Raw genomic sequence first — 27,011 nt, 5'->3', positions numbered from 1 at the left:
TTCTGCAAAAGGGAAAATGTGTCAATCCAATGAGAAAGGGTGAACACATTTGCAAGAGGTGTCTTGTGCTCTGCTGAGACAGTGATGATGAAAACCGAGTGGATCCCAGTTTCTTTAAGCCGCTCAAAGCAATCAAGAAAAACTGTAATGATCACAATGGATCCATTAGATCTACAGAGACTGGATTCATCTCAGTCACATCAGCAGTGTTTTATAACATCAGGTGATGACTCTCAGAGATCATCTACAGCTCACACCTGATAGTTTCTCAGTGCAGACTGACTGTGAATGTGTGGCTGTGGTTCCCAAAGCAGGAGGGAGTTCATGTGAGAGGGTGAAAGGAGGCATTTTAACAGAAGCAGCAAACCAGAGACACATGTTGTCTTTGTCATCGGTCCTTTCTGTCCTGCTCTGCTATGATTACAGCTCGTTGCTTTAACATAACTACAGACTACAAAGTGAAGGTTAAAGAGCCTTTGAGGACATGGATTCAACAGTGAATCAAGACTCACGTGTTTACAGGGACTTTGCTTTTGTCTGATTCTTCTTTCGTGTCTGTATTTTATGTGTGTTGTCTTTATCTTTGAATGACAATCAGAAGTTTTCATGACTGTAAAATGTGCTACATGTGCCAGGGTTCATTAGGAAACCAAAGGTCTGTATGGAAATGATGAGTGTGTGTGTGTGTGTGTGTGTGTGTGTGTGTGTGTGTGTGTCCTCAGTGAACTGTGTCAGTCTCTGCAGAAACTTCCAGCTGCAGCAGTCACTTCAGTTTCTGTTCAGTCTGACTGAGGGAGGTTTTTGTACGACGCTTTTTCACTGTGTGAACACCCACTGACTGTTGATCCAGTGATAACTCTGACAGTAGTAAACTGCTGCGTCTTCAGCCTGGACCCCACTGATGCTCAGAGTGAAGTCAGAGTTTGATCCACTGCCTGTAAAACGATCTGGAATTCCTGATGCTCTTCCAGTTGCCCCGTAAATGAGCAGTTTTGGAGGTTCTCCATCTTTGTGTTGGTACCAGTGAAAAGCATATCCCCATAAACTTACATGGTGCACATCCTGACTGGTCCTACAGCTGATGGAGACGGAGCCTCCCGGAGCAGAGCTCACTGCTGCAGGCTGAGTCACTGTGACCCGGCCTCTGGACTCTGAGGATACAGAGACAAACACAGAAAGCAGCAACATGGTTTCATCAGCTTCATTTCAGAGGGACGGGCGTTCATAGAGGAGAGGAGTTTGATTCTCTGGACTTTACCTGTGAAGCAGCAGCAGAGGAGAGTCCAGAGGAGGACGGAGGTCAGAGTCATGTTTGTGATGAGGAGGGTTTCTGTTGTGATGAAGGACAGCTGTCAGTCATCCAGTGTTCAACTGTCAGGACTATAAACTCTCCCAGAGCACTGGAGCATGGTGCTGCTGATGCAAAGTGGCTCTCTATGGAAATGCTCTGACCGACTCCAACAGGGACTTGGATACTCTGAGGATGCAGTTTAGTAATGCATCAATAAATTAATCTCACTATTGATTAAACATCCTTTGATTCCAATCCAATGAGATTTTGTGTTCGTGCTTCTGGACGAACTAGTTTGAAACATTTCTTTGGTCCTCACAAATTAAAAGCTTCACAGAAGGAAAACTTTCCTAAAGTGAATTTATCTCAAAGAAAAATCTGCTTTCTGAACATTTGTGACGAGTTTTCATCTGATCTGACAAAAAGTTGCCGACAGAGATTCATTGTGTTGAGTTTGTTTGTGTCAGAGTCAGAGAGCCGTGTCTCCCTGCAGTGAGAGGTTTTTGTACGACGACTCCATCAGTTTGTATCACTGTGGTACACGTTCGGTGGAGGAACCAGGCTGGATGTTGGACGTAAGTCAAATATTTATCCTTCTTTGATTTTAGGACCTTCTTTTCTGTTATTTCTTGACGTTGAAGACTGAAGGAAACAATCACTCCCATTTCCATTTAAAATCTCGTGTATTTTAATGAATACAGAGTATAGTTGACTTCAAACCATATAGGTCTACAACAACACACACACTTATTAATATGAGTGTAAAATATGAATCCAGATGAATCACTTGTTGTTGATTCTCACTAAATCGGTGAAGCTGTGTCTCAAGGGTTTGAAGGTTTCCTTCAGTCTGATAAAGTCAGAGCCGTGTCTCTGAGAGGGTTTTGTTCGGCTGTCAGTGACTTTGTGTCACTGCGGAGGAACCGGACTGGATGTTGGACGTAAGTTTCTGTACAAACATTGAATGTAATAGTGTAAGATAATGTGTGTAGATAATGTGATGAGTGTGCAGATCATTTTTCTTTTTGTAATTGCGACACTTTATCTCTTTTTATTTGTCCTCCTTCACCATGAAGCTTCACTCACAGTTTACTAAACACTCTTTAATCATTCCTGACTGACTGAAAGTTAAACTGCTTGAAGTGCACAAAATATAAAACTGCTTTTTCAAGTGTTTAATTTTACGCATCAGTGAGATCTGTTTTTAAAATGACAAGTGAAGTCAAATTGCACAATGTGAAGATAAAGCGTGATGGTTGATAAAGAACAATAGCTCAGATATTTTCATCAATCGTTTCACATTTTGAAAATCTTTCAAACTCTTTGGTTTTAAGGGTCAAATTCACACCAATCATTTGATCGTTTGTTCATTTTTCTCTGTTTGCTTCCATTCTCACTTCTTAGTTCAGAATTCTGTATTTTAGGGCTCGGGAGAATTTCTGAAAGAATTTATAAATAGAGCCAAATTTCATATTTTATTTCAAGCTAAGTTAAATGTATGTCAAGTCGATCTGCACGACGATTCTCTCTGTGCTGATGTGCATGAGAGGTTTCTTACAGGGAAGTGAAACAATGTGTGAGTGAGTGACTGATGGAGCAGAGATCTGTCAGAAACTCCTCACAGGAGAAAATCTACTCTCACAAAGCTGTTTGATTGACAGCTGTGTGCTCCATCTCCTCTAACCTGATTGGTCTCTCCTAGGTGATGTCCGTCCCACCCTGACGGTGCTGCCCCCCTCCAGTGAGGAGCTGCAGCGGGGCAAGGCCACGCTCGTGTGCCTGGCCAACAAGGGCTTCCCCTCAGACTGGAGTCTGGCCTGGAAGGTGGACGGCAGCAGCAGCAGCAGCGGGGCGCAGAGCAGGAGCCCCGGGGCGCTGCAGAAGGACGGCCGCTACAGCTGGAGCAGCACCCTGAGGCTCTCTGCAGACCAGTGGAGGAAGGTGGGCTCTGTGACCTGTGAGGCCTCCAAGGGCTCCCAGGCTCCTCTCTCAGAGACTCTGAGGAGAGACCAGTGTTCCCAGTCCTGACTCACTGGGACTCTGCTCCTGGTTTTACTCTGACGCTGCTCTCAGTCTGCTCTCTGTTAAACTGTCTCTATCTCTCTGTGTCTCTCATTAAACGTGCTTTCTTGCTTGCTGATTGGCTGATATTTGTAATTGTTCGACACAATAATAAAAAGAATCATAATATGTGGATCTCCGTGTGGTTTTCTTTGCCATTTATTTCATGTTAGAACCGTTAGTTAGGCAAGAAGCCAGGATAGTAACAAGTGTTTGTCTTTGAGCTTTGTCATGCCTCAGTGATCGGGGAGAATAGCTGCTGTAGGTTTGTCTCTCATGTTATCAATGAAGTTGTAGAAAAGAAGAAAGGTCCACTCATGATAACTTCAGTGTCCCTCTTTATAACCAGAACAATAAATAGGGTCATGTGATGCTGTTATTGATGATCCAATCCAATCCAGTCCATTTTATTTATAAAGCACAAGTTTAAATAAACGCAAAGGTTTCCAAAGTGCTGTACAGTAAAATAAATACAATAAAACATAATAAAAAGTCAGAATACTAAAAATAAAAGAACATAAAAACATAATAAATTACTAGACCGTTCACCTCAGATAAAATATCTGTGCACATAAAATCAACAACCTATGAGGTGTTAAAGGCCAGAGAGAAGAGGTGCGTTTTAAGAAGAGTTTTAAAATGAGACAGTGAGGAGGCCTGTCTCATGTGCAGCGGCAATTCATTCCATAATTTTGGAGCTGCAACCGAAAACGCTCGGTCCCCTCTGAGCTTCAGCCTAGTTTTGGGAACCCTCAGGAGCATCTGGTCAGCTGACCTGAGAGATCGGATGGGTGTGTGGGGGTGGAGAAGCTCAGAGAGGTACAATGGGGCAAGACCATTTAGACCTTTAAAAGCAAATAAAAGAATTTTAAAATTAATTCTGAAATGGACGGGTAGCCAGTGGAGTGAAGCTAAAATCGGTGAAATGTGCTCAAACTTCCTTGTGCCAGTTAAAAGACGCGCAGCTGCGTTCTGTACCAGTTGAAGACGTGCGATGGAGGATCCACTGATCCCCATGTAAAGTGCATTACAGTAGTCTAGCCGAGTCGTCACAAAGGCGTGAATTACTGTTTCAAAGTGCTGTCTCTGGAGAAACGGTTTTATTTTTGCCAGCTGCCTTAACTGGAAAAAGCCTGTTTGCACCACAGCTTTAATCTGGCTGTCCAGCTTATGTTCTGTGTCCACCTTTACCCCCAGATCATTTACAATAGGTTTGGCGTATTGTGCCAAGGAACACAGATCGACTGAGGGGGTAACAGAGGTGCCACCAAAGACCATCACTTCAGTCTTTTTTTCATTAAAATTTAAAAAGTTTAGAGCCATCCAGGCCTTGACGTCATCTAAACAATTTAACAGTGGCTTAAGGGAGAATGAATCAGCCTTTTTAAGGGGGACATAGATCTGGCTGTCATCAGCATAACAGTGGAATAGAAAGCCGTGCTTCCTGAGAATAGAACCAAGTGGGAGAAGATACAAGGAAAATAAAAGAGGGCCCAGCACTGAACCCTGTGGGACCCCACATGTGAGAGGAGCAGCGGAGGACACAGAGTCACCAAGGCCAACACAGAATGTCCGATGAGACAGGTAGGACCTGAACCATTCCAGCGCCGAGCCCCTGATGCCCACCCACTGCTCCAAACGAGCAATCAGGATGTCATGGTCCACTGTATCAAATGAAGCAGTCAAGTCCAAGAGTACAAGGACAACACAGTGACCAGAGTCAGTAGTTAAAAAGATGTCGTTAAAAACTCTTAAAAGAGCTGATTCTGTGCTGTGCATTGTTTTAAAACCAGATTGGAAAATTTCAAGAACATTATGTTCAGTTAAAAAGACCAGGAGCTGAGAGTAGACAATGTTCTCTAAGATTTTGGAAAAGAAGGACAGTTTGGAGATGGGCCTAAAATTAGCCATAACAGCAGGATCCAGTCCAGGTTTTTTAATCAGTGGCTGCACAACTGCATGTTTAAAATTTACAGGAACCACTCCTGAGGACAGACTGCTGTTAATGATGCTGTGTAAATATAGCCCAACAGTGGGGAAAACCTCTTTAAAAAGTTGAGGAGGAACCGGGTCATTGGGTGAGCCTGATGGCTTTAAATGCCCCACAGTCTCCTGCACAAAAGGCAGAGTCACAGGCTCAAATGAGTCAAAAACAACAGGAACACGGACACGGGACACGGGACAAACACTGAGGGGTCATAAGCAGGAGGTGAAATAAGTGCTCTGGTAGAGGTGACTTTAGCAGTGAAGAATTGCAGAAAGTTTTCACACACAGAAGGGGAGGGCTCAATTCCCACAGTCTGTGGTGCATTCAGAGCAGAGTTGATCACTTTAAACAACACATGAGGTTTGTGACAGTTTAAGACAATAATATCAGAGAAATATTTTCTTTTAGCCTCTTTCACAGAGGATTGATAGCGACGCCAACAATCCCTCAACATTTGAAAAGACACTTCCAGTTTATCCTTTTTCCACCTGCGCTCAGCTCTACGACACTCCTGTCTGGCAGTGCGGGTTGTATCATTCAACCAAGGCTCTGATTTAACTTTATACTGCCTGCTCTTTAACGGGGCAGCAGAGTCAATGGCAGTTTGACAAATGTCAAGAAACTGAGAGCTAAGAGCCTCTGTATCATCGCACACAGGATCGGGAGTGACGGCTGAAAAGGCGAGCAGCAGTGGAAGGGTTAATAACCCGGCATCTGCGAGCAGCAGCGCGAGGTTTAACTGAGTTACAGCACACAGCAGCTTCAAAAAGACAGGCATATGATCGGAGAAAAACGCTTCACAGACCTCCAAGTTAAAAACAGGCAAACCATATGATAAAACAAGATCGAGTGTGTGCCCCTGTACATGTGTCGGGCCCAGTACAGACTGTACAAGATTAAAAGAGTCGATTATATTTAAGAAATCCCTCGCCAGGGGGTTTTCTGGACAACACACATGAATATTAAAATCACCGATAATCAGGACCCGGTCATATTTCGGCATGATATCATCCAGAAACATAGAAAAGTCGGTTAAAAAGTCTCTATTGTATTTGGGAGGCCGATAAACCACAGCACACAGCACTGTGTGAGAACTTCCCAGCTCAAACCAACACAATTCAAAGCTGGCTAGAGCCGACGACAGTGATATCTGTTTACTTTTAAAAACACTTTTAAAAATAGTTGCAATTCCTCCTCCTCGACCAGATGTCCGTGGAGAATTAAAATAGCAACACTCGGCAGGTAAAAGTTCTGTGAAGGCACTGGACTCACCAACAGTCGTCCAAGTCTCGGTGATAAACAGGAAATCCAGTTTACGAGATCTGAAGAAATCCTTCTGGATGAATGTTTTGTTCGCAAGCGATCTTGCGTTGACCAGGCCAAACCTGGCAGGAGCTGGCGGATCTGGGCGAGCCGCTGACAGTGAGTCCCGGCGGAGAGGCCGCAGGTTCCCCGGATCCACTCCACGCCAGCGGGGACAAGGAGGGCAGGGGCCGCGGGGCTGGAACAGATCATCCGAGCCGGCCACCGGTACCAAGTAGGCAGCAACAGGGTCCAACCAACGTCGAAAGACACATAGACGAGGCACCGCTCCACATCCGCCACGGTCAAGACGCACCAACCCGGCTCTCAGCTTCACCAGACAGCCACCACGCTTACCCCGGCGGCGGCGGCGTTTTCGCCGAGGGAGTGGCGCTGGCGTATGGCAGAGGTATGCCGGGATGTCCACCAGGAAAGGAGGCAGCGTTTGCTGTCCGTAATGATCTAAGTTGACCAGATCTTTAGTGGAGATTCTCAGATCCAGCAACGTTTGGCGATCATACACCAACAGAGAGTTGACATTATGCGCAACAAGTGTAACAGACAGTATAAACACACACAACATTCGGAGCAGCTGACGGAACGCCTCACACACTGGCGCCATCTTGCTTGGATGATCACAATGGATCCATTAGATCTACAGAGACTGGATTCATCTCAGTCACATCAGCAGTGTTTTATAACATCAGGTGATGACTCTCAGAGATCATCTACAGCTCACACCTGATAGTTTATCAGTGCAGACTGACTGTGAATGTGTGGCTGTGGTTCCCAAAGCAGGAGGGAGTTCATGTGAGAGGGTGAAAGGAGGCATTTTAACAGAAGCAGCAAACCAGAGACACATGTTGTCTTTGTCATCGGTCCTTTCTGTCCTGCTCTGCTATGATTACAGCTCGTTGCTTTAACATAACTACAGACTACAAAGTGAAGGTTAAAGAGCCTTTGAGGACATGGATTCAACAGTGAATCAAGACTCACGTGTTTACAGGGACTTTGCTTTTGTCTGATTCTTCTTTCGTGTCTGTATTTTATGTGTGTTGTCTTTATCTTTGAATGACAATCAGAAGTTTTCATGACTGTAAAATGTGTTACATGTGCCAGGGTTCATTAGGAAACCAAAGGTCTGTTTGAAAATGATGAGTGTGTGTGTGTGTGTGTGTGTGTGTGTGTGCTTGTGTGTGTGTGTGTGTGTGTGTGTGTGTGTGTGTGTGTGTGTGTGTGTGTGTGTGTCCTCAGTGAACTGTGTCAGTCTCTGCAGAAACTTCCAGCTGCAGCAGTCACTTCAGTTTCTGTTCAGTCTGACTGAGGGAGGTTTTTGTACGACGCTTTTTCACTGTGTGAACACCCACTGACTGTTGATCCAGTGATAACTCTGACAGTAGTAAACTGCTGCGTCTTCAGCCTGGACCCCACTGATGCTCAGAGTGAAGTCAGAGTTTGATCCACTGCCTGTAAAACGATCTGAAATCCCTGATGCTCTACGATTTGCCCAGTAAATGATGAGTTTTGGAGGTTCTCCATCTTTGTGTTGGTACCAGGATAAATAGTAATCACCATCACTATCACTGTATACATTCCGACTGGTCCTACAGCTGATGGAGACGGAGCCTCCCGGAGCAGAGCTCACTGCTGCAGGCTGAGTCACTGTGACCTGGCCTCTGGACTCTGAGGATACAGAGACAAACACAGAAAGCAGCAACATGGTTTCATCAGCTTCATTTCAGAGGGACGGGCGTTCATAGAGGAGAGGAGTTTGATTCTCTGGACTTTACCTGTGAAGCAGCAGCAGAGGAGAGTCCAGAGGAGGACGGAGGTCAGAGTCATGTTTGTGATGAGGAGGGTTTCTGTTGTGATGAAGGACAGCTGTCAGTCATCCAGTGTTCAACTGTCAGGACTATAAACTCTCCCAGAGCACTGGAGCATGGTGCTGCTGATGCAAAGTGGCTCTCTATGGAAATGCTCTGAGTGAGAAGAGATTAAAAGATGTCAGTGTTCAAATGTAGCTTCATGTCGATTACATTTTTATTTCTGTTCATTCTCAACAGACAAAACAAAATACAAAGACAGAAAATAAAAGCACTAATTCTGAGTAATAAACTGAAAGGGTGTAGGCAGAAGCTAAGGTGAACTACCTACCCCTCTTACCTTACAAAATCATAATCCTCAGCAATGAGGATAAATTAGTATTCAGAACTGGTCTTTTAAAAAAAATACTAAAAAAAACAACCTGACTGATCTGAAACCCCCTAACATGACAAGACGAACAGGCACAGGACAAAGGGAAACACAGACTATATATACACACACCAGGTAATGGGACGAGACATGACAGTATTATCATGTTGGTCATTTCTGGCATTAACATACTTACATTAACTTACATTTTCCAAAGTGTATTGCATGATGCAATTGTTGGTATAAAGTTTTTTGAGCCTGATCAGTGTGCTGCATGTTTTAATGTCTTCAGAAGAAGTATTCCACAGGTTCACCCCCCTGACTGACAGACAGTGATTTTTAACATTTGTTCTTGTCTTTACTTTTCCAATGTTCCTCTCAGATTGTATTTACTGACCCTCACATTTAAACAACCTCTGGATACTTAATGGTGATTGTCCATTTTTTACATGATTAGTATTGTATTATAATCTTCTACGTCTTTAAATGTTAATACATTTAGCTGGATCAATGATGGATTGGTTGGCTCATAGGGTTTCTTGCTTAGAATTCGTGTGGCTGTAAGGCTTTGTCTTCGTTTGCAGTAAGAAAATAGAGTTTGTATTTGTTTTATATGTGTTTCCCCATACCTCTACACAGTAAGTCATGTATGGGACTATGAGTGACTAGTACAGTGTGTGCAATGATTTCTGACCAAGGATATGTTGAGCTTTGTACAGTATTGCAATAGATTTAGACGTTTTGGCTTTGACATGGTTTATGTGTGATTTCCAACTTAATTAATTGTCAAGTATTAAAATTGTGTTTCAAGTACTGTATCAATTTCTACTTCATTAACTCTAATTTTAGTTTGTTGCTCGATTTCCAGTTATTATACATTTAGTTTTTCCAAAGTGAAGAGATAATTTATTAGCATCAAACCATATCTGTATCTGTAGTTCTTTCTCCACAGTATCCAGAAGTTGTTTCAAATGTTTACCGCTACAAAATAAAGTTTTATCCTCAACAAATAAAATACACTTCAATGACCTTGAAACCAAAAAGACGTCATTGATATTCAAAATGAACAGCAATGGTCCAAGAACCGAACCCTGAGGCACCCCGCATGTAATCTTCAGAGGGTTTGAATTTTAATTTTTAATATGGACATACTGATACCGGCCTTCCAAATAGCTAACCAATCATGTGCCAGTCGTCTATCACTATACCTCTGTAATTTGGATAACAATAATTTGTGGTCAATAGTATCAAATGCTTTCTGTAAGTCAAGAAATATCCCAACTGTATTTTCATTTCTCTCCGTTGCATTTGTTATTTGTTCAACAAAATCTGTAAGTGCTAGTGAGGTGGTCCGGTTAGTCTGAATCCATATTGCTGTTCACAGAGTTTGTTATGTTTAGACATGAACTCATTTAGCCTCTTTACAGATATCTTTTCTAAGATGTTTGAGAACAGTGAGATTGGCCTATAATTTGAGAACTCGTGTTTATCACCAGATTTGTACAGTGGAATGACTTTAGCTATCTTCATTTGTTTGGGAAATTTTCCAGCCATCAGGGACTGATTACAAATATAATTTAGAGGTTTATCAATACAGCCAATATTTTTTAAATCAAACACATAACCATTCCAGTCTGTTGATTTTTGTATTTTTAAAATTGTGCACAAAAGTAATAATTTCATATTTATCAGTTTCTCTAATAAACATTGAATGAATATTTATGTTAATAATATTACTATTTACTCCATTTTTACTGTTTGGAAGTATAACAGACTTGACATTGTTTCCCACATTAACAAAATATTTATTAAACTTATCCGCTATTAATTTATGTTCTTTAATAACCGTATCATTGTTGGAGTAGACGTAATATTGGTAGTTTATTTTTATTTTTTCCTTTTTTATGATTTAATTCAAAACTCTCCAAGTATTTTTAATATTAGACCTGTTGTTTTCCACTAGTTCGCTTTAATACTTTTTTTTTTTTGCTATAATGCATTATTTTGGTTAATTTATTTTTAAATATCTTATATTTGTTTTCAGTGTCCTTTGTTAGAAACTCTAGAAAATTCTTACATAATAGATTTTTCTTTTTACAAGCATTTTTTATTCCCTTTGTTATCCATGGCTTGTCCGTGTATTTGTTATTATCCACTTTAACCACAAGAGGACAGTGTTTATCATACAAGTTAGATATAATGGAAATACATTTTTCACGTGATTCATCTACATTTTAAATTTCACTCCAATCCTGATTTGTTGGTTCTTCCCTAAGATGGTCGATGGCACTTTCTGTTACCCGTCTTATTAAGCCACCGGTTTCTGCTTCCACATATTTTTTAATACAGGATTCGAAGGCTTCAAAACCGGCAAATGGTCACTAACATCGTGTATGAGTAAACCTCCAGTTATATTGTCCTCAGTAACATCTGTGAATATATTATCAATGAGTGTAGCAGTGTTTACAGTTATCCTACTTGTGTGTGTGATTGAAGGATACAATCAAAACATTGCATTTATAAAATTCGTTGTTTGTGTTTGTCTCTGGGGATTTAAGAGATCTATACTGAAATCTCCACAGACAAAAATCAGCTTCCTGTTATTAATTGCGTTGTACATTTCTGACATTTTATCTGTGAATGTATCAATATTGACACCCAGGGCTCTATATACACAACTAATAACTATATTTTTTGATTTCTCTGATTGAATTTCAACGGTAACACATTCCACGATGTTATTTATTGCAAATGACATATTTTTAACAATTGCTGTGTGGATACCTGTTGCTCCAGGGAGTGCATTTCTCCCAGTGTGTTGTCCTCACCGCCACGGCCATTGGCTCGTATGAGCGGTGTCTGGTGTCAAGTCCGCTCACAACCACATCATCCATTCTTGTGTACTGTTCCATTCAGCCACTGGTCTTTCTAAGACACTGATTTTCTTTTCTTTTTCCAGAACTATTTCGCGCACTTCCTCCTTTAATCCAAGCAGTTGTGTCTGTTGTTTTGCCACTTTGGTCATTTCCACCAACATGAAGTTTAGAGATTGCTTAATCTCCTCCCTTTCCTCGTCATTCACATGACTCTTCTTCGGTGGTATTTTAACAAACAATCAACAATCCCTTTTGTACTGTACACTGAGGGACACAATCACTTTGCTCTCATATCTGCAAGTTTACCACCAGATCGACAGGTTTATACGGCCGAATTGGCAAATTTTGTTGAATTGGCTTCAGCGTGTGGTGCTTCCACTCTCCTAGCATGCGGTGCTAACTTGTGCTAACTCAATAAACCAACTTGTGTCTATGAACTTAAAAATGTATAATCATTTCAGAAATGTGTGGCCTTTTTCACTGTGAGTTTCCATATAAACTAAGCCTGTTTTACAACTAGAGCCTGATTTTAAAGAGTACGTGTGTCACGTAACAGCACGTAACAATGTGGACTCTTTGGGCAGGGAGACCAAAGTTTACAGTCAAAGTGTATTTTTGCTAATCATAAAAAAGAAACACAAGAAATAAACCTGTATGTAGATGACACAGTTTTCTATTTGAAGCTACTAATTAGGCAAATTAACAGATACATTCTCATGAAATTCAAATTGTCTGTCGTATGTACCCACAATTATTTTCTGTGCTGATTTTCAGCCGCCCAAAATAACTTGTCTTACCCACATTCACGCTGAACAGATTTAACCTTGTGTGTCTGTCGAGACACCAAAGAGGGGCTGTGATAAAGCATCGCTGATGAAGACCAGGCGACAAAGCGTTGACATCAGTAAGATTACGCACCATAGAAATGTTCATATGTTTTATAAGACTTCATACAAATCATTGTATGAGCACATACGTTGGATTACATGCTTATATACTAAAGGTCTGAACCATAGAGGCCTTGTGCTAATACATGTGTTGCCCCATGTATAACTTCCATTATTATGATCAAAGCCATTTGATCGATCTCAGTGTGTTTTCACTGATAATGGAACAAACTAAAGAAATGAACCTTCATGTACAATACAGACATAAACAGGCAAAGAAAACTGTCAAACAATACTCTATAAACCTCACAGAATCTGCAGCGTAAAAGGACATCAGAGTTAATCATGTCAGTTGTTGTTTAACGTCGATAAAGTCTGCAGAGATATGTTTCCCTCTTTGCCACAATGTTACATTTCTTCATTCATTATCTGCCAGGCAGAGACGATGATGTCTCAACATTGATCAGCTGCTATCAATAGGATTATCTGAACATACGTCAGCTGGTTTAACAATTACCTAACAACAGAACTCAGTGTGTAGGCAGAAGGGTGCATTTCTAGCTCTCTTACAGTAACCAAAGGTGTCCCTCAGGGGTCAGTCCTGGGACCACTCCTATTCATTCTTTATATAAATAAAAAGTTATATAAAATATAAAATAACATCAATCAAAATGTTTTTAAAACTCATTTTCATTTCTTCGCTGATGACACTGTCATGTATTGCTCAGCATCCACTCCAGGCCAGGCTCTCTCCCAGCTACAACTTGCTTTTAATACTGTTCGACAACATTTTTATCTTCTCAAACTTGTTTTAAATGCAGATGAAACCAAACTCCTGTTGTTCTCAAACACAAAATCAAGACCACTAAACCCTCCTTTCAATCTCCACTAATTTTAAAGCCCTCACTCATCACTGTTTGCTGTTTGCACGTGTTGGATGGTCTGCTTTGTCCACACGGAGACTAAAACACTGGCATATTCTTATTTACAAGTCGATCTTAGGTATGCTTCCCTCGAACCTTCTAAACTACATCAGTCAGAAGAGTGCAGGAGCTTACAGTCTTCGGTCCCAGGACCTGTTCTTACCGTCTGTCCCAAAGGTCAGGACTGAACTGAGGAGAGGCCTTTAAGTTTGCTGCTTCCTACACATGGAACAAACTACAGTAAGACCTGGAGCTAAAGGAACGTGTCTCATTGGATGCTTTTAAGGTGACTTTGAATAACTTGGAGGCAGACACATCTGGCATCTACTCAGAACAAAAGAAGAAAGTCGAGTCCCTCCTCCACACTTTCTGATTTATATGCAGATATCTGTTCATAGAGATAATCAATAAAGTAAACACAACATAAGCTTGTTCTCCGCTGGCTTTGCTCACTCAGCAGTGTTTGGTGGATTAAAGTCAGTGGATCTGAATGTGTTGGATGTTTTTGTGCTTTGAACATGTCTGAGCTGCTTCAGTGAACTGTGTCAGTCTCTGCAGAAACTTCCAGCTGCAGCAGTCACTTCAGTTTCTGTTCAGTCTGACTGAGGGAGGTTTTTGTACGACGCTTTTTCACTGTGTGAACACATCCTGACTGTTGATCTCATGATAACTCTGACAGTAGTAAACTGCTGCGTCTTCAGCCTGGACCCCACTGATGCTCAGAGTGAAGTCAGAGTTTGATCCACTGCCTGTAAAACGATCTGAAATCTCTGATGCTCTTGTAGTTGCCCAGTAAATGATGAGTTTTGGAGGTTCTCCATCTTTGTGTTGGTACCAGGATAAATAGTAAGTAGGATCATCACCAAGATCAAGAGACTCTACATCCTGACTGGTCCTACAGCTGATGGAGACGGAGCCTCCCAGAGCAGAGCTCACTGCTGCAGGCTGAGTCACTGTGACCCGGCCTCTGGACTCTGAGGATACAGAGACAAACACAGAAAGCAGCAACATGGTTTCATCAGCTTCATTTCAGAGGGACGGGCGTTCATAGAGGAGAGGAGTTTGATTCTCTGGACTTTACCTGTGAAGCAGCAGCAGAGGAGAGTCCAGAGGAGGACGGAGGTCAGAGTCATGTTTGTGATGAGGAGGGTTTCTGCTGTGATGAAGGACAGCTGTCAGTCATCCAGTGTTCAACTGTCAGGACTATAAACTCTCCCAGAGCACTGGAGCATGGTGCTGCTGATGCAAAGTGGCTCTCTATGGAAATGCTCTGACCGACTCCAACAGGGACTTGGATACTCTGAGGAAGATCTTTTTATTGATGGATCAATCAGTTAATCAAACTAGTAACTAAGACTTTGTTGGCAATAATATTGAAGTTGCTTTAGTTTGAGTTTGATGGTCACATTTTGTTCAGAATTATTCAGCAGATCCCCCCCCCCCCCCCCCCCCCCCCCCCCCCACGCACACACAAAACCAGACCCTCCAATAATTCATTATATTTGAGTCATCATCAGCTGCAGGCGACGTGCATTTGTCATAACTATTTACATTTGCAAACATTTATTGGAACTTTTTCTAAACATGAAAACAATGAACTGCTTATTGATGTTTGAGATGAAAAGGTTAAATGCATTTTTATAGTTTGTCAGTCAGATTAAAACAGGTGAAGAAGTTATCACATAAAGTGGGAATGTGTTGAGTTTGTTTGTGTCAGAGTCAGAGAGCCGTGTCTCTCTGCAGTGAGAGGTTTTTGTACGACGACTCCATCAGTTTGTATCACTGTGGTACACGTTCGGTGGAGGAACCAGGCTGCATGTTAACTGTAAGTAACTTTGACTTCTACATGAACTCAAACTCAGTCATTTTTCTTCTGTTGACTCAATAAAAACTCAACTTTTTGTCTTTGAAACTAAATGTTAATATAACTGATGTCAGCATTCCTCCAGTGTTGTACAGATAACATTGTGTCTGATGAAAGAAGTCTGTAGCTTCACTAAATGTTCATAATGACAGTTAGTTTACATCATCATTTTATTGTTCTTCAAAAGTCAAGTTAGAGAACAAAGACGACTTTTCCCTCTTTAAAAGATCTTTTTAAACTCTGACTGAAAGAAATGTTACTCCTATTGTTTCAATGTGATAATTATTATATTTCACATCCAGAAATCGACAAAGTATTGATTTAGTGAGAGTATTATCAGTATCAATTGCTTGTGTCTTACTTGTGGGATGATTTCACATACTCAGTACAATCAGTGAAGATGATAATGTCTCTGCAGCTACTACACACTGTGTTCTCAGCAGCTGCACAGTTTCTCAGCAGTACAGTGTCTCTTTAGTCGTGTTGAAATCGTGATGTTTGTGGAAACGGTGACGATTAAAACACTGTGATGAGTTTGGAACGAGCTGAAGGTGAAGGCTTGTTGTATTTTTCAGAACGTGTAATGATTGAACACTGAAGACTTTCCCGCCTGAGACTTTATCTTTAGCACTGAAACCTGTCTGTTTCACGGTTCAGCAGTGATGCCTGTCTGTTGTCATGGTTACTCAGCTCAGAGAGGGAAGTGAAACACAGAAGACCACGTTCATCCAATCTGAGGAGGAGACCCAGCACACTTAGGCTGCATCCAGCAGGGTGGAGTTTCCTTCTTGTACTTTCTTCATGTTGTCTCTCTGTTGCCTCCTCCAGTGGGACGACTCGTCCCCACCCTGACGGTGCTGCCCCCCTCCGGTGAGGAGCTGCAGCGGGGCAAGGCCACGCTCGTGTGCCTGGCCAACAAGGGCTTCCCCTCAGACTGGAGTCTGGCCTGGAAGGTGGACGGCAGCAGCAGCAGCAGCGGGGCGCAGAGCAGGAGCCCCGGGGCGCTGCAGAAGGACGGCCGCTACAGCTGGAGCAGCACCCTGAGGCTCTCTGCAGACCAGTGGAGGAAGGTGGGCTCTGTGACCTGTGAGGCCTCCCAGGGCTCCCAGGCTCCTCTCTCAGAGACTCTGAGGAGAGACCAGTGTTCCCAGTCCTGACTCACTGGGACTCTGCTCCTGGTTTTACTCTGACGCTGCTCTCAGTCTGCTCTCTGTTAAACTGTCTCTATCTCTCTGTGTCTCTCATTAAACGTGCTTTCTTGCTTGCTGATTGGCTGATATTTGTAATTGTTCCACACAATAATAAAAAGAATCATAATATGTGGATCTCCGTGTGGTTTTCTTTGCCATTTATTTCATGTTAGAACCGTTAGTTAGGCAAGAAGCCAGAATAGTAACAAGTGTTTGTCTTTGAGCTTTGTCATGCCTCAGTGATCGGGGAGAATAGCTGCTGTAGGTTTGTCTCTCATGTTATCAATGAAGTTGGCACTATATGGTATAATACACCCATAATGATAAAAGCAAAGCAATGTAAAACCAACCAGTCATATCCCTGCAATCTGCTGTGGATCATTCGTGTCCTTAACTTGTAAGTAGAAATGATGATTTCTTTGAATAAATGGTGAGAAACCGGATTAGAAATATAAAGCAGCATATCATCAGCATCAGGTGATACACAATGACTGACATCTGACATTTAAGTGTCATGAATATTTAAATGAACGTGACCGGGATCACAGAAAGATAACAGAATAAACACAGTCTCTATAAGTAGAAACGAAGAAAGGTCTACTCATGATAACTTTTAACTTTGGCAGCTATTTTTGATTCATTTTAGTCTTTAGACAAAAAATCTTATTACCTTTAAGGACATTTTAGTCATTTTTACCCTTTATGGTTTTGATCTAGTTTGAGTCAACGACAACTCAAAGCATTTTAGTCCAGTTTTAATCAATAAAAATCTGTACATTTTAGTCATTACTTTCAGTCAAAACATTGACTCTCCTGAGTAAATATGACTCCCCCACCACTCTCCCTTTTCTTTCTACCTTTTACTTTCCTGCCTGACGCACCTCTGATGGTGCTTTTCTGCCTGCTGCGGGGTCATCAGCTGGGAGCCACCCTTCTCTGATGTTTCACTCCTTTCATCCTGGATCATCTGGTGGTGGAGCAGCAGCAGCAGGGACGTCTCCCTACTGCCCCTTGCAGCTGGCCCTAGGACCCTTACTTTTCTCACACCTTGTCCTTTCTGCGGAGCCACAGCCAGAAGCTCCCCTGTTCTGCCTCCTCTGCCAGGTCTTTTACAGCCTTCTTCAGCCCAGTGCCTTTGACTCCTGAAGCCTTAAGGAGCCGCTGGGTGGATGTTCCAGTGTAGCCTCGGCAGCAGACTTCCACTGGAAAGGTGAATGCACTCCACCCAGCTTGTGAGCACACGGCTGCCAGCTCTGCATACTTCTTCTTCTTTCTGTCTAAGGCAGCTTCCATTCCTTCTTCCCAGGGAGTGGCTAGCTCAACCACGATGACACGTCTTTGTGGGGATAGACCCGAGCACGGTATCAGGCCATAGGGAAGTTCTGGTGATCTCCTGTGGGAACTTCAACAGGTGGTCGAAGTCAGCCGTGATGTTGCACTCACCCCCAGTCAACAAGAGGGACCTCACCTTTGTGTTGCTGGTACGGGCCGCTTTAAGAGCCACATGAACCGCTGGTACAGAATGTGCTGGTAGCACCAGACTTTGAATTTCCCTGGAAGAAAGCTTTTTTGTCTAAAGACTAAAAATAAATCAAAAATAGCTGCCAAAGTTAAAAGTTATCATGAGTAGACCTTTCTTCTTTTCTACTTATAGAGACTGTGTTTATTCTGTTATCTTTCTGTGATCCCGGTCACGTTCATTTAAATATTCATGACACTTAAAAGCTCAGACTGGGCTGTGATGGAGGCAGCCATGTGCTCGTCAGGCAGTTCAGCGTTGTAGAGTCTTCCAAGGCTTTGCACCTAATGGTCCACCCGGAGCCGGATTTTCTCACATCAACTATGAAGGAGATGTTGTCGCTCCTGAATCTATTCCAGATTGAGAGACTGCGGGACTTGGCTGGTTTTATTTTCATCTGGGCTCATGTGAGCAGCTTCTTCAGCCCTTTCAGGAGCCTGGAGATGCATGCAGCTGTCTTGAGGGGAGTTGTGACGTCATCTATGTAGCATCGTAGGGCTGGGAGTCGCTGTCACGACTGGGACCTGACCTCCCAGACCATCTGTCTGCCACCACTTAGGATGATCTCGAATGCCGCTGTGAAAAGGATGGGGGAGATGGAGCAGCCCATTGCTATACATTTCTGCAGCTGGGGCCGACCGGTCGAGGTTTCCTGCTTTTTGTAGACATGGAAGTTGTTGAAGTAGTTTCCTACTAGGCTCTGGATACATGATGGAATGTGGAAGAAGTCAAGTGCTAAACTTATGAGCTGGTGGGGAACAGAACCAGTACGTGGAGATGTGATTTGCTTGGCTTGGCTGTCTGGATCTGCTCCCAGATCATGGCCGTATGGTCCACACAACCATGGGACCCCGGGGCTCCTGCCTTCTGGTAACTGGTGTCAGTGTAGTTGTTTCACAGGAGGTGGCTGGTTATGCATTTCACCATCACTGAGAAGATCTTCCCCTCTACGTCCTTCTCCTTTGGGATAAAGGTGGTGACCGCTCTGCTCCATTGGGTTTTCCAGGCCGCACTCATTAGCGTCCATGATAATAGTTTCAGCAGTCTGGGGCAGTTCTTGCATATCCCTGTAGGGCACGCCTTTTGGTCCAGGTGCTGAAGCAGCTCTTGTTTTCACGACCACCTGCTTGACTTAAGAGCATTAACACTGCTTCAGTGTCCCTCTTTATAACCAGAACAATAAATAGGGTCATGTGTTGCTGTTATTGATGATCACAATGGATCCATTATATCTACAGAGACTGGATTCATCTCAGTCACATCAGCAGTGTTTTATAACATCAGGTGATGACTCTCAGAGATCATCTACAGCTCACACCTGATAGTTTATCAGTGCAGACTGACTGTGAATGTGTGGCTGTGGTTCCCAAAGCAGGAGGGAGTTCATGTGAGAGGGTGAAAGGAGGCATTTTAACAGAAGCAGCAAACCAGAGACACATGTTGTCATCTGGAGCTCTATCCAAAACACAACTGGACTTGGTTGAAGTTCTTAAAGACGTTTTTTCTTCTCATCCGAAAGGCTTCCTCAGTTCACATGGTGTCTTAGGCCACCACCTCTGTTAAGGGATGGTTTTTCCAGCTTAACACCGATGGCTTCCTTGACACCCCTCTCAAACCAGCGGTCTTCTCTGGCCAGGATGTGAACCTTGCTGTCTTCAACGGAGTGTCCTTTGTCCTTTAGATGTAGGTGGACTGCTGAGTGCTGACCTGAGGAGCTGGCTCTCCTCTGCTGGGCCATGCGTTTGTGGAGGGGTTGTTTTGTTTCCCCGATGTACAGGTCCCTGTAATCCTCATTGCATTGTACTGCATACATTACATTACTCTGTGTGCGTCTGGGTGTTTTCTCCTCGGGGTGGACAAGCTTCTTTCTTAATGTGTGTTTGATGGTTTGAAGTGTGCAGGGATATTGTGTTTGTTAGAAATCCTCCTGAGTTTTTCAGACACTAAGACAGGTAGGGAATAACAATGCTGTGGCGTTTGTTGTTCTCTTCTTTCCTGTTGGAGTTGTGTTTCTTTGCGGTCTTGCTGAAGGCCCAGTTTGGGTAGCTGCACATCTGAAGTGCCTCCCTGACATGTTCCTGAATCAGGATCAGAATCGGGTTTGCTGCCAAGTAGGTTCACACTTACAAGTAATTTGACTTGATGTTTAGGTGCAGACAGTCCATGTCAAGTCGGGGGGTGGGGTGGGCTCGGGGCATTGTTGATGAGGCTGGCAGCAGAGGGGAAGAAACTGTTCCTGTATCGAGAGGTTTTGGTCCTGATGGAGCGCAGCCTCTTGGCAGAGGGGAGGGTCTCAAAGAGACTGTGTCCGGGGTGAGAGGGGTCGGCCTTACCTGCACGCCTGAGGGTCCTGGAGGTGTACAGGTCCTTGAGAGATGGCAGATTGCAGCCAATCACCCTCTCTGCAGAGCGGATGATACGCTGCAGCCTGCGCTTGTCCCTGGCAGTGGCAGCAGCGTACCACACGGTGATGGAGCAGGTGAGGATGGACTCAACGATGGCGGTGTAGAAGTGCACCATCATTGTCTTTGGCAGGTTGAACTTCTTCAGCTGCCGCAGGAAGTACATCCTCTGCTGTCCCTTTTTGATGAGGGATCCGATGTTCAGCTCCCACCTGAGGTCCTGGCTGATGATGGTCCCCAGGAAGCGGAAAGACTCCACAGTGGAAACAGTGGAGTCGCTGATGGTGATGGGGGCGGGTGTGGCTGACATCTATTAGCATGCTAATGACCTACAGAGGCTGATATTTCTAGCTAGTAATGCTAACATCTATTAGCATACTAATGACCTACAGAGGCTGATATTTCTAGCTAATAATGCTAAAATCTCTTAGCATACTAATGACCTACAGAGACTGATGTTTCTAGCTAATAATGCTAACATCTATTAGCACACTGATGACCTACAGAGACTGATGTTTCTAGCTAATAATGCTAAAATCTCTTAGCATACTAATGACCTACAGAGACTGATGTTTCTAGCTAATAATGCTAACATCTATTAGCACACTGATGACCTACAGAGACTGATGTTTCTAGCTAATAATGCTAACATCTATTAGCATACTAATGACCTACAGAGACTGATGTTTCTAGCTAATAATGCTAACATCTATTAGCATACTAATAAGCTACAGATGCTGATATTTCTAGCTAATAATGCTAACATCTATTAGCATACTAATGACCTACAGAGACTGATGTTTCTAGCTAATAATGCTAACATCTATTAGCATACCAATGACCTACAGAGGCTTATATTTCTAGCCAATAATGCAAACATATATTAGCATACTAATGACCTACAGAGGCTTATATTTCTAGCTAATAATGCTAACATCTATTAGCATATTAATGATCTACAGAGGCTGATATGTCTAGCTAATAATGCTAACATCTATTAGCATACTAATGACCTGCAGAGGCTGATATTTCTAGCTAATAATGCTAACATCTATTAGCATACTAATGACCTGCAGAGGCCTATATTTCTAGCTAATAATGCTAACATTTATTAGCATACTAATGACCTGCAGAGGCTGATATTTCTAGCTAATAATGCTAACATCTATTAGCATACTAATGACCTGCAGAGGCTGATATTTCTAGCTAATAATGCTAACATCTATTAGCATACTAATGACCTGCAGAGGCTGATATTTTTAGCTCCGCCCACCAGTCAGTTAGCACTGAAGGAGCTGTCTGGATGAGATGTGAAACGTCTTCAAGAACTTCAACCAAGTCCAGCTGCCTCCTGGATTAAGCTCAGAGTTTCCATGAGCTGGATGGCTGAGAACCGTCACAGACACATGTTGTCTTTGTCATCGGTCCTTTCTGTCCTGCTCTGCTATGATTACAGCTCGTTGCTTTAACATAACTACAGACTACAAAGTGAAGGTTAAAGAGCCTTTGAGGACATGGATTCAACAGTGAATCAAGACTCACGTGTTTACAGGGACTTTGCTTTTGTCTGATTCTTCTTTCGTGTCTGTATTTTATGTGTGTTGTCTTTATCTTTGAAGGACAATCAGAAGTTTTCATGACTGTAAAATGTGCTACATGTGCCAGGGTTCATTAGGAAACCAAAGGTCTGTTTGAAAATGATGAGTGTGTATGCTTGTGTGTGTGTGTGTGTGTGTGTGTGTGTGTGTGTGTGTGTGTGTGTGTGTCCTCAGTGAACTGTGTCAGTCTCTGCAGAAACTTCCAGCTGCAGCAGTCACTTCAGTTTCTGTTCAGTCTGACTGAGGGAGGTTTTTGTACGACGCTTTTTCACTGTGTGAACACATACTGACTGTTGATCCAGTGATAACTCTGACAGTAGTAAACTGCTGCGTCTTCAGCCTGGACCCCACTGATGCTCAGAGTGAAGTCAGAGTTTGATCCACTGCCTGTAAAACGATCTGGAATTCCTGATGCTCTTCCAGTTGCCCCGTAAATGAGCAGTTTTGGAGGTTGTCCATCTTTGTGCTGGTACCAGTGAAAAGCATATCCCCATAAACCTATATAGTACACATCCTGACTGGTCTTACAGCTGATGGAGACGGAGCCTCCCGGAGCAGAGCTCACTGCTGCAGGCTGAGTCACTGTGACCTGGCCTCTGGACTCTGAGGATACAGAGACAAACACAGAAAGCAGCAACATGGTTTCATCAGCTTCATTTCAGAGGGACGGGCGTTCATAGAGGAGAGGAGTTTGATTCTCTGGACTTTACCTGTGAAGCAGCAGCAGAGGAGAGTCCAGAGGAGGACGGAGGTCAGAGTCATGTTTGTGATGAGGAGGGTTTCTGCTGTGATGAAGGACAGCTGTCAGTCATCCAGTGTTCAACTGTCAGGACTATAAACTCTCCCAGAGCACTGGAGCATGGTGCTGCTGATGCAAAGTGGCTCTCTATGGAAATGCTCTGACCGACTCCAACAGGGACTTGGATACTCTGAGGAAGATCTTTCTATTGATGGATCAATCAGTTAATCAAACTAGTAACTAAGACTTTGTTGGTAATAATATTGAAGTTGCTTTAGTTTGAGTTTGATGGTCACATTTTGTTCAGAATTATTCAGCAGATCCCCCCCCCCACACGCACACACAAAACCAGACCCTCCAATAAATCATTATATTTGAGTCATCATCAGCTGCAGGCGACGTGCATTTGTCATAACTATTTACATTTGCAAACATTTATTGGAACTTTTTCTAAACATGAAAACAATGAACTGCTTATTGATGTTTGAGATGAAAAGGTTAAATGCATTTTTATAGTTTGTCAGTCAGATTAAAACAGGTGAAGAAGTTATCACATAAAGTGGGAATGTGTTGAGTTTGTTTGTGTCAGAGTCAGAGAGCCGTGTCTCTCTGCAGTGAGAGGTTTTTGTACGACGACTCCATCAGTTTGTATCACTGTGGTACACGTTCGGTGGAGGAACCAGGCTGCATGTTAACTGTAAGTAACTTTGACTTCTACATGAACTCAAACTCAGTCATTTTTCTTCTGTTGACTCAATAAAAACTCAACTTTTTGTCTTTGAAACTAAATGTTAATATAACTGATGTCAGCATTCCTCCAGTGTTGTACAGATAACATTGTGTCTGATGAAAGAAGTCTGTAGCTTCACTAAATGTTCATAATGACAGTTAGTTTACATCATCATTTTATTGTTCTTCAAAAGTCAAGTTAGAGAACAAAGACGACTTTTCCCTCTTTAAAAGATCTTTTTAAACTCTGACTGAAAGAAATGTTACTCCTATTGTTTCAATGTGATAATTATTATAGTTCACATCCAGAAATCGACAAAGTATTGATTTAGTGAGAGTATTATCAGTATCAATTGCTTGTGTCTTACTTGTGGGATGATTTCACATACTCAGTACAATCAGTGAAGATGATAATGTCTCTGCAGCTACTACACACTGTGTTCTCAGCAGCTGCACAGTTTCTCAGCAGTACAGTGTCTCTTTAGTCGTGTTGAAATCGTGATGTTTGTGGAAACGGTGACGATTAAAACACTGTGATGAGTTTGGAACGAGCTGAAGGTGAAGGCTTGTTGTATTTTTCAGAACGTGTAATGATTGAACACTGAAGACTTTCCCGCCTGAGACTTTATCTTTAGCACTGAAACCTGTCTGTTTCACGGTTCAGCAGTGATGCCTGTCTGTTGTCATGGTTACTCAGCTCAGAGAGGGAAGTGAAACACAGAAGACCACGTTCATCCAATCTGAGGAGGAGACCCAGCACACTTAGGCTGCATCCAGCAGGGTGGAGTTTCCTTCTTGTACTTTCTTCATGTTGTCTCTCTGTTGCCTCCTCCAGCGGGTCGACTCGTCCCCACCCTGACGGTGCTGCCCCCCTCCGGTGAGGAGCTGCAGCGGGGCAAGGCCACGCTCGTGTGCCTGGCCAACAAGGGCTTCCCCTCAGACTGGAGTCTGGCCTGGAAGGTGGACGGCAGCAGCAGCAGCAGCGGGGCGCAGAGCAGGAGCCCCGGGGCGCTGCAGAAGGACGGCCGCTACAGCTGGAGCAGCACCCTGAGGCTCTCTGCAGACCAGTGGAGGAAGGTGGGCTCTGTGACCTGTGAGGCCTCCCAGGGCTCCCAGGCTCCTCTCTCAGAGACTCTGAGGAGAGACCAGTGTTCCCAGTCCTGACTCACTGGGACTCTGCTCCTGGTTTTACTCTGACGCTGCTCTCAGTCTGCTCTCTGTTAAACTGTCTCTATCTCTCTGTGTCTCTCATTAAACGTGCTTTCTTGCTTGCTGATTGGCTGATATTTGTAATTGTTCCACACAATAATAAAAAGAATCATAATATGTGGATCTCCGTGTGGTTTTCTTTGCCATTTATTTCATGTTAGAACCGTTAGTTAGGCAAGAAGCCAGAATAGTAACAAGTGTTTGTCTTTGAGCTTTGTCATGCCTCAGTGATCGGGGAGAATAGCTGCTGTAGGTTTGTCTCTCATGTTATCAATGAAGTTGTAGAAAAGAAGAAAGGTCCACTCATGATAACTTCAGTGTCCCTCTTTATAACCAGAACAATAAATAGGGTCATGTGATGCTGTTATTGCAGTTTTTCTTGATTGCTTTGATGCAGCAGTCAACTCAGACTCCACATTTTCAAAACAGTTACCACACAGGCCGAAACAGCGCCACTCATGGTCGAAATGACACATTTTGTTTGCCAAAGGCTCTCACCGTCTAAAACATTTAAAATATGCAACAAAAGCTACATTTGCCTTCAAACAACACAACTTGTAAACAAGTGTCTGAGCTCTTCCAATCAACCGTTACACAGTGGACAACAACATACAAATTACAGCACTCAGTGCCAATCAGTGCACCATTGCTTGGCATTGTAGCCTATAACTGTACGTAGCTGTCATGCCAGTGCCATTTGTTGTCACATTTGCCTTCTTGCAAAGAATTGGATCCAGAATCAGAAATGCTTTGATGCAAACTTTATTGATTCCATTGATTCTGTTTTTCAAACTGTGGCTGAAAACTGAAACACTGTAAATATTACACAAAACACATGTAAACCAAAATAAAATCTATTAGAGTAAAATAAATGAAGAAAATACAAATAAAATCTATTACAGTAAAGTATAAAAATCTATTACTGCAGAGGATAAGAAATAGCCACTATTGATACTCAGTCTCTTCTGCCTTAGACCTCTTCCATCCATGTTGGCAAAGAACAACACAGACGCTGCCCCTTTGAAGGCCTGCAGACTGATTGCTAATTGAAGATTTGTGTGAAGGAGTGTCAAACAGGTGCTTCAGTGATTTCATACTGATGTAGGTAGTTTCTAATAGTTAGGAACAGATGCTTTCTGTTTGTTACCATAGCTAAAACTATGGAGTTTGGACTGCTTGAATGACATCGGGGCAGCTGTGGCTCAGTGGTAGAGTCGGTCGTCTTTCAATCGGAAGGTCGGAGGTTCGATCTCCAGCTCCTTCAGGCTACATGTCGAAGTGTCCTTGGGCAAGACACTGAACCCCAAATTGCTCCCGGTGGCATAGCCAACGGGTATGAATGTGATATCTGATTGACAGTTGGGCAATTTACGTAGCAGCCTCTGCCATCAGTGTGTGAATGGCTGAATGTGATATGTAGTGTAAAAGCAGCTTTGAGTGGTCGCAAAGACTAGAAAAGCGCTCTATAAGTACAGTCCATTTACCATTTACATCCGTGTTTACTGTTCTGCAAAAGGGAAAATGTGTCAATCCAATGAGAAAGGGTGAACACATTTGCAAGAGGTGTCTTGTGCTCTGCTGAGACAGTGATGATGAAAACCGAGTGGATCCCAGTTTCTTTAAGCCGCTCAAAGCAATCAAGAAAAACTGTAATGATCACAATGGATCCATTAGATCTACAGAGACTGGATTCATCTCAGTCACATCAGCAGTGTTTTATAACATCAGGTGATGACTCTCAGAGATCATCTACAGCTCACACCTGATAGTTTCTCAGTGCAGACTGACTGTGAATGTGTGGCTGTGGTTCCCAAAGCAGGAGGGAGTTCATGTGAGAGGGTGAAAGGAGGCATTTTAACAGAAGCAGCAAACCAGAGACACATGTTGTCTTTGTCATCGGTCCTTTCTGTCCTGCTCTGCTATGATTACAGCTCGTTGCTTTAACATAACTACAGACTACAAAGTGAAGGTTAAAGAGCCTTTGAGGACATGGATTCAACAGTGAATCAAGACTCACGTGTTTACAGGGACTTTGCTTTTGTCTGATTCTTCTTTCGTGTCTGTATTTTATGTGTGTTGTCTTTATCTTTGAATGACAATCAGAAGTTTTCATGACTGTAAAATGTGCTACATGTGCCAGGGTTCATTAGGAAACCAAAGGTCTGTATGGAAATGATGAGTGTGTGTGTGTGTGTGTGTGTGTGTGTGTGTGTGTGTGTGTGTGTGTGTCCTCAGTGAACT

The 27,011-nt window shown here is 43.0% G+C and overlaps 3 gene segments (V, D, J or C); all 3 read left to right on the top strand.

Annotated features, from left to right (window-relative positions):
- Positions 1–1,407: 1,407 nt before the first annotated feature.
- Positions 1,408–3,463, top strand: LOC138608580 (Ig kappa-b4 chain C region-like). The segment is given in 3 exon segments: positions 1,408–1,426; positions 1,789–1,866; positions 2,994–3,463. Coding segments are annotated over 3 exon segments (423 nt in total).
- An 11,287-nt stretch (positions 3,464–14,750) lies between these two features.
- LOC138608578 (Ig kappa-b4 chain C region-like) lies at positions 14,751–16,709 on the top strand. The segment is given in 3 exon segments: positions 14,751–14,769; positions 15,268–15,345; positions 16,213–16,709. Coding segments are annotated over 3 exon segments (426 nt in total).
- Positions 16,710–18,004: 1,295 nt separating this feature from the next.
- On the top strand, positions 18,005–24,893 carry LOC138608577 (Ig kappa-b4 chain C region-like). The segment is given in 3 exon segments: positions 18,005–18,055; positions 23,454–23,529; positions 24,397–24,893. Coding segments are annotated over 3 exon segments (456 nt in total).
- Positions 24,894–27,011: the final 2,118 nt, after the last annotated feature.

Source organism: Semicossyphus pulcher, unplaced genomic scaffold (assembly GCF_022749685.1).
Source record: "Semicossyphus pulcher isolate SPU_LCO1_2020_fin unplaced genomic scaffold, fSemPul1.0.p SCAF_5, whole genome shotgun sequence".
Classification (NCBI taxonomy): domain Eukaryota; kingdom Metazoa; phylum Chordata; class Actinopteri; order Labriformes; family Labridae; genus Semicossyphus; species Semicossyphus pulcher.
The sequence above is the reverse complement of the archived record's forward strand: the minus strand, read 5'-3'. Positions and strand labels throughout refer to the sequence as shown.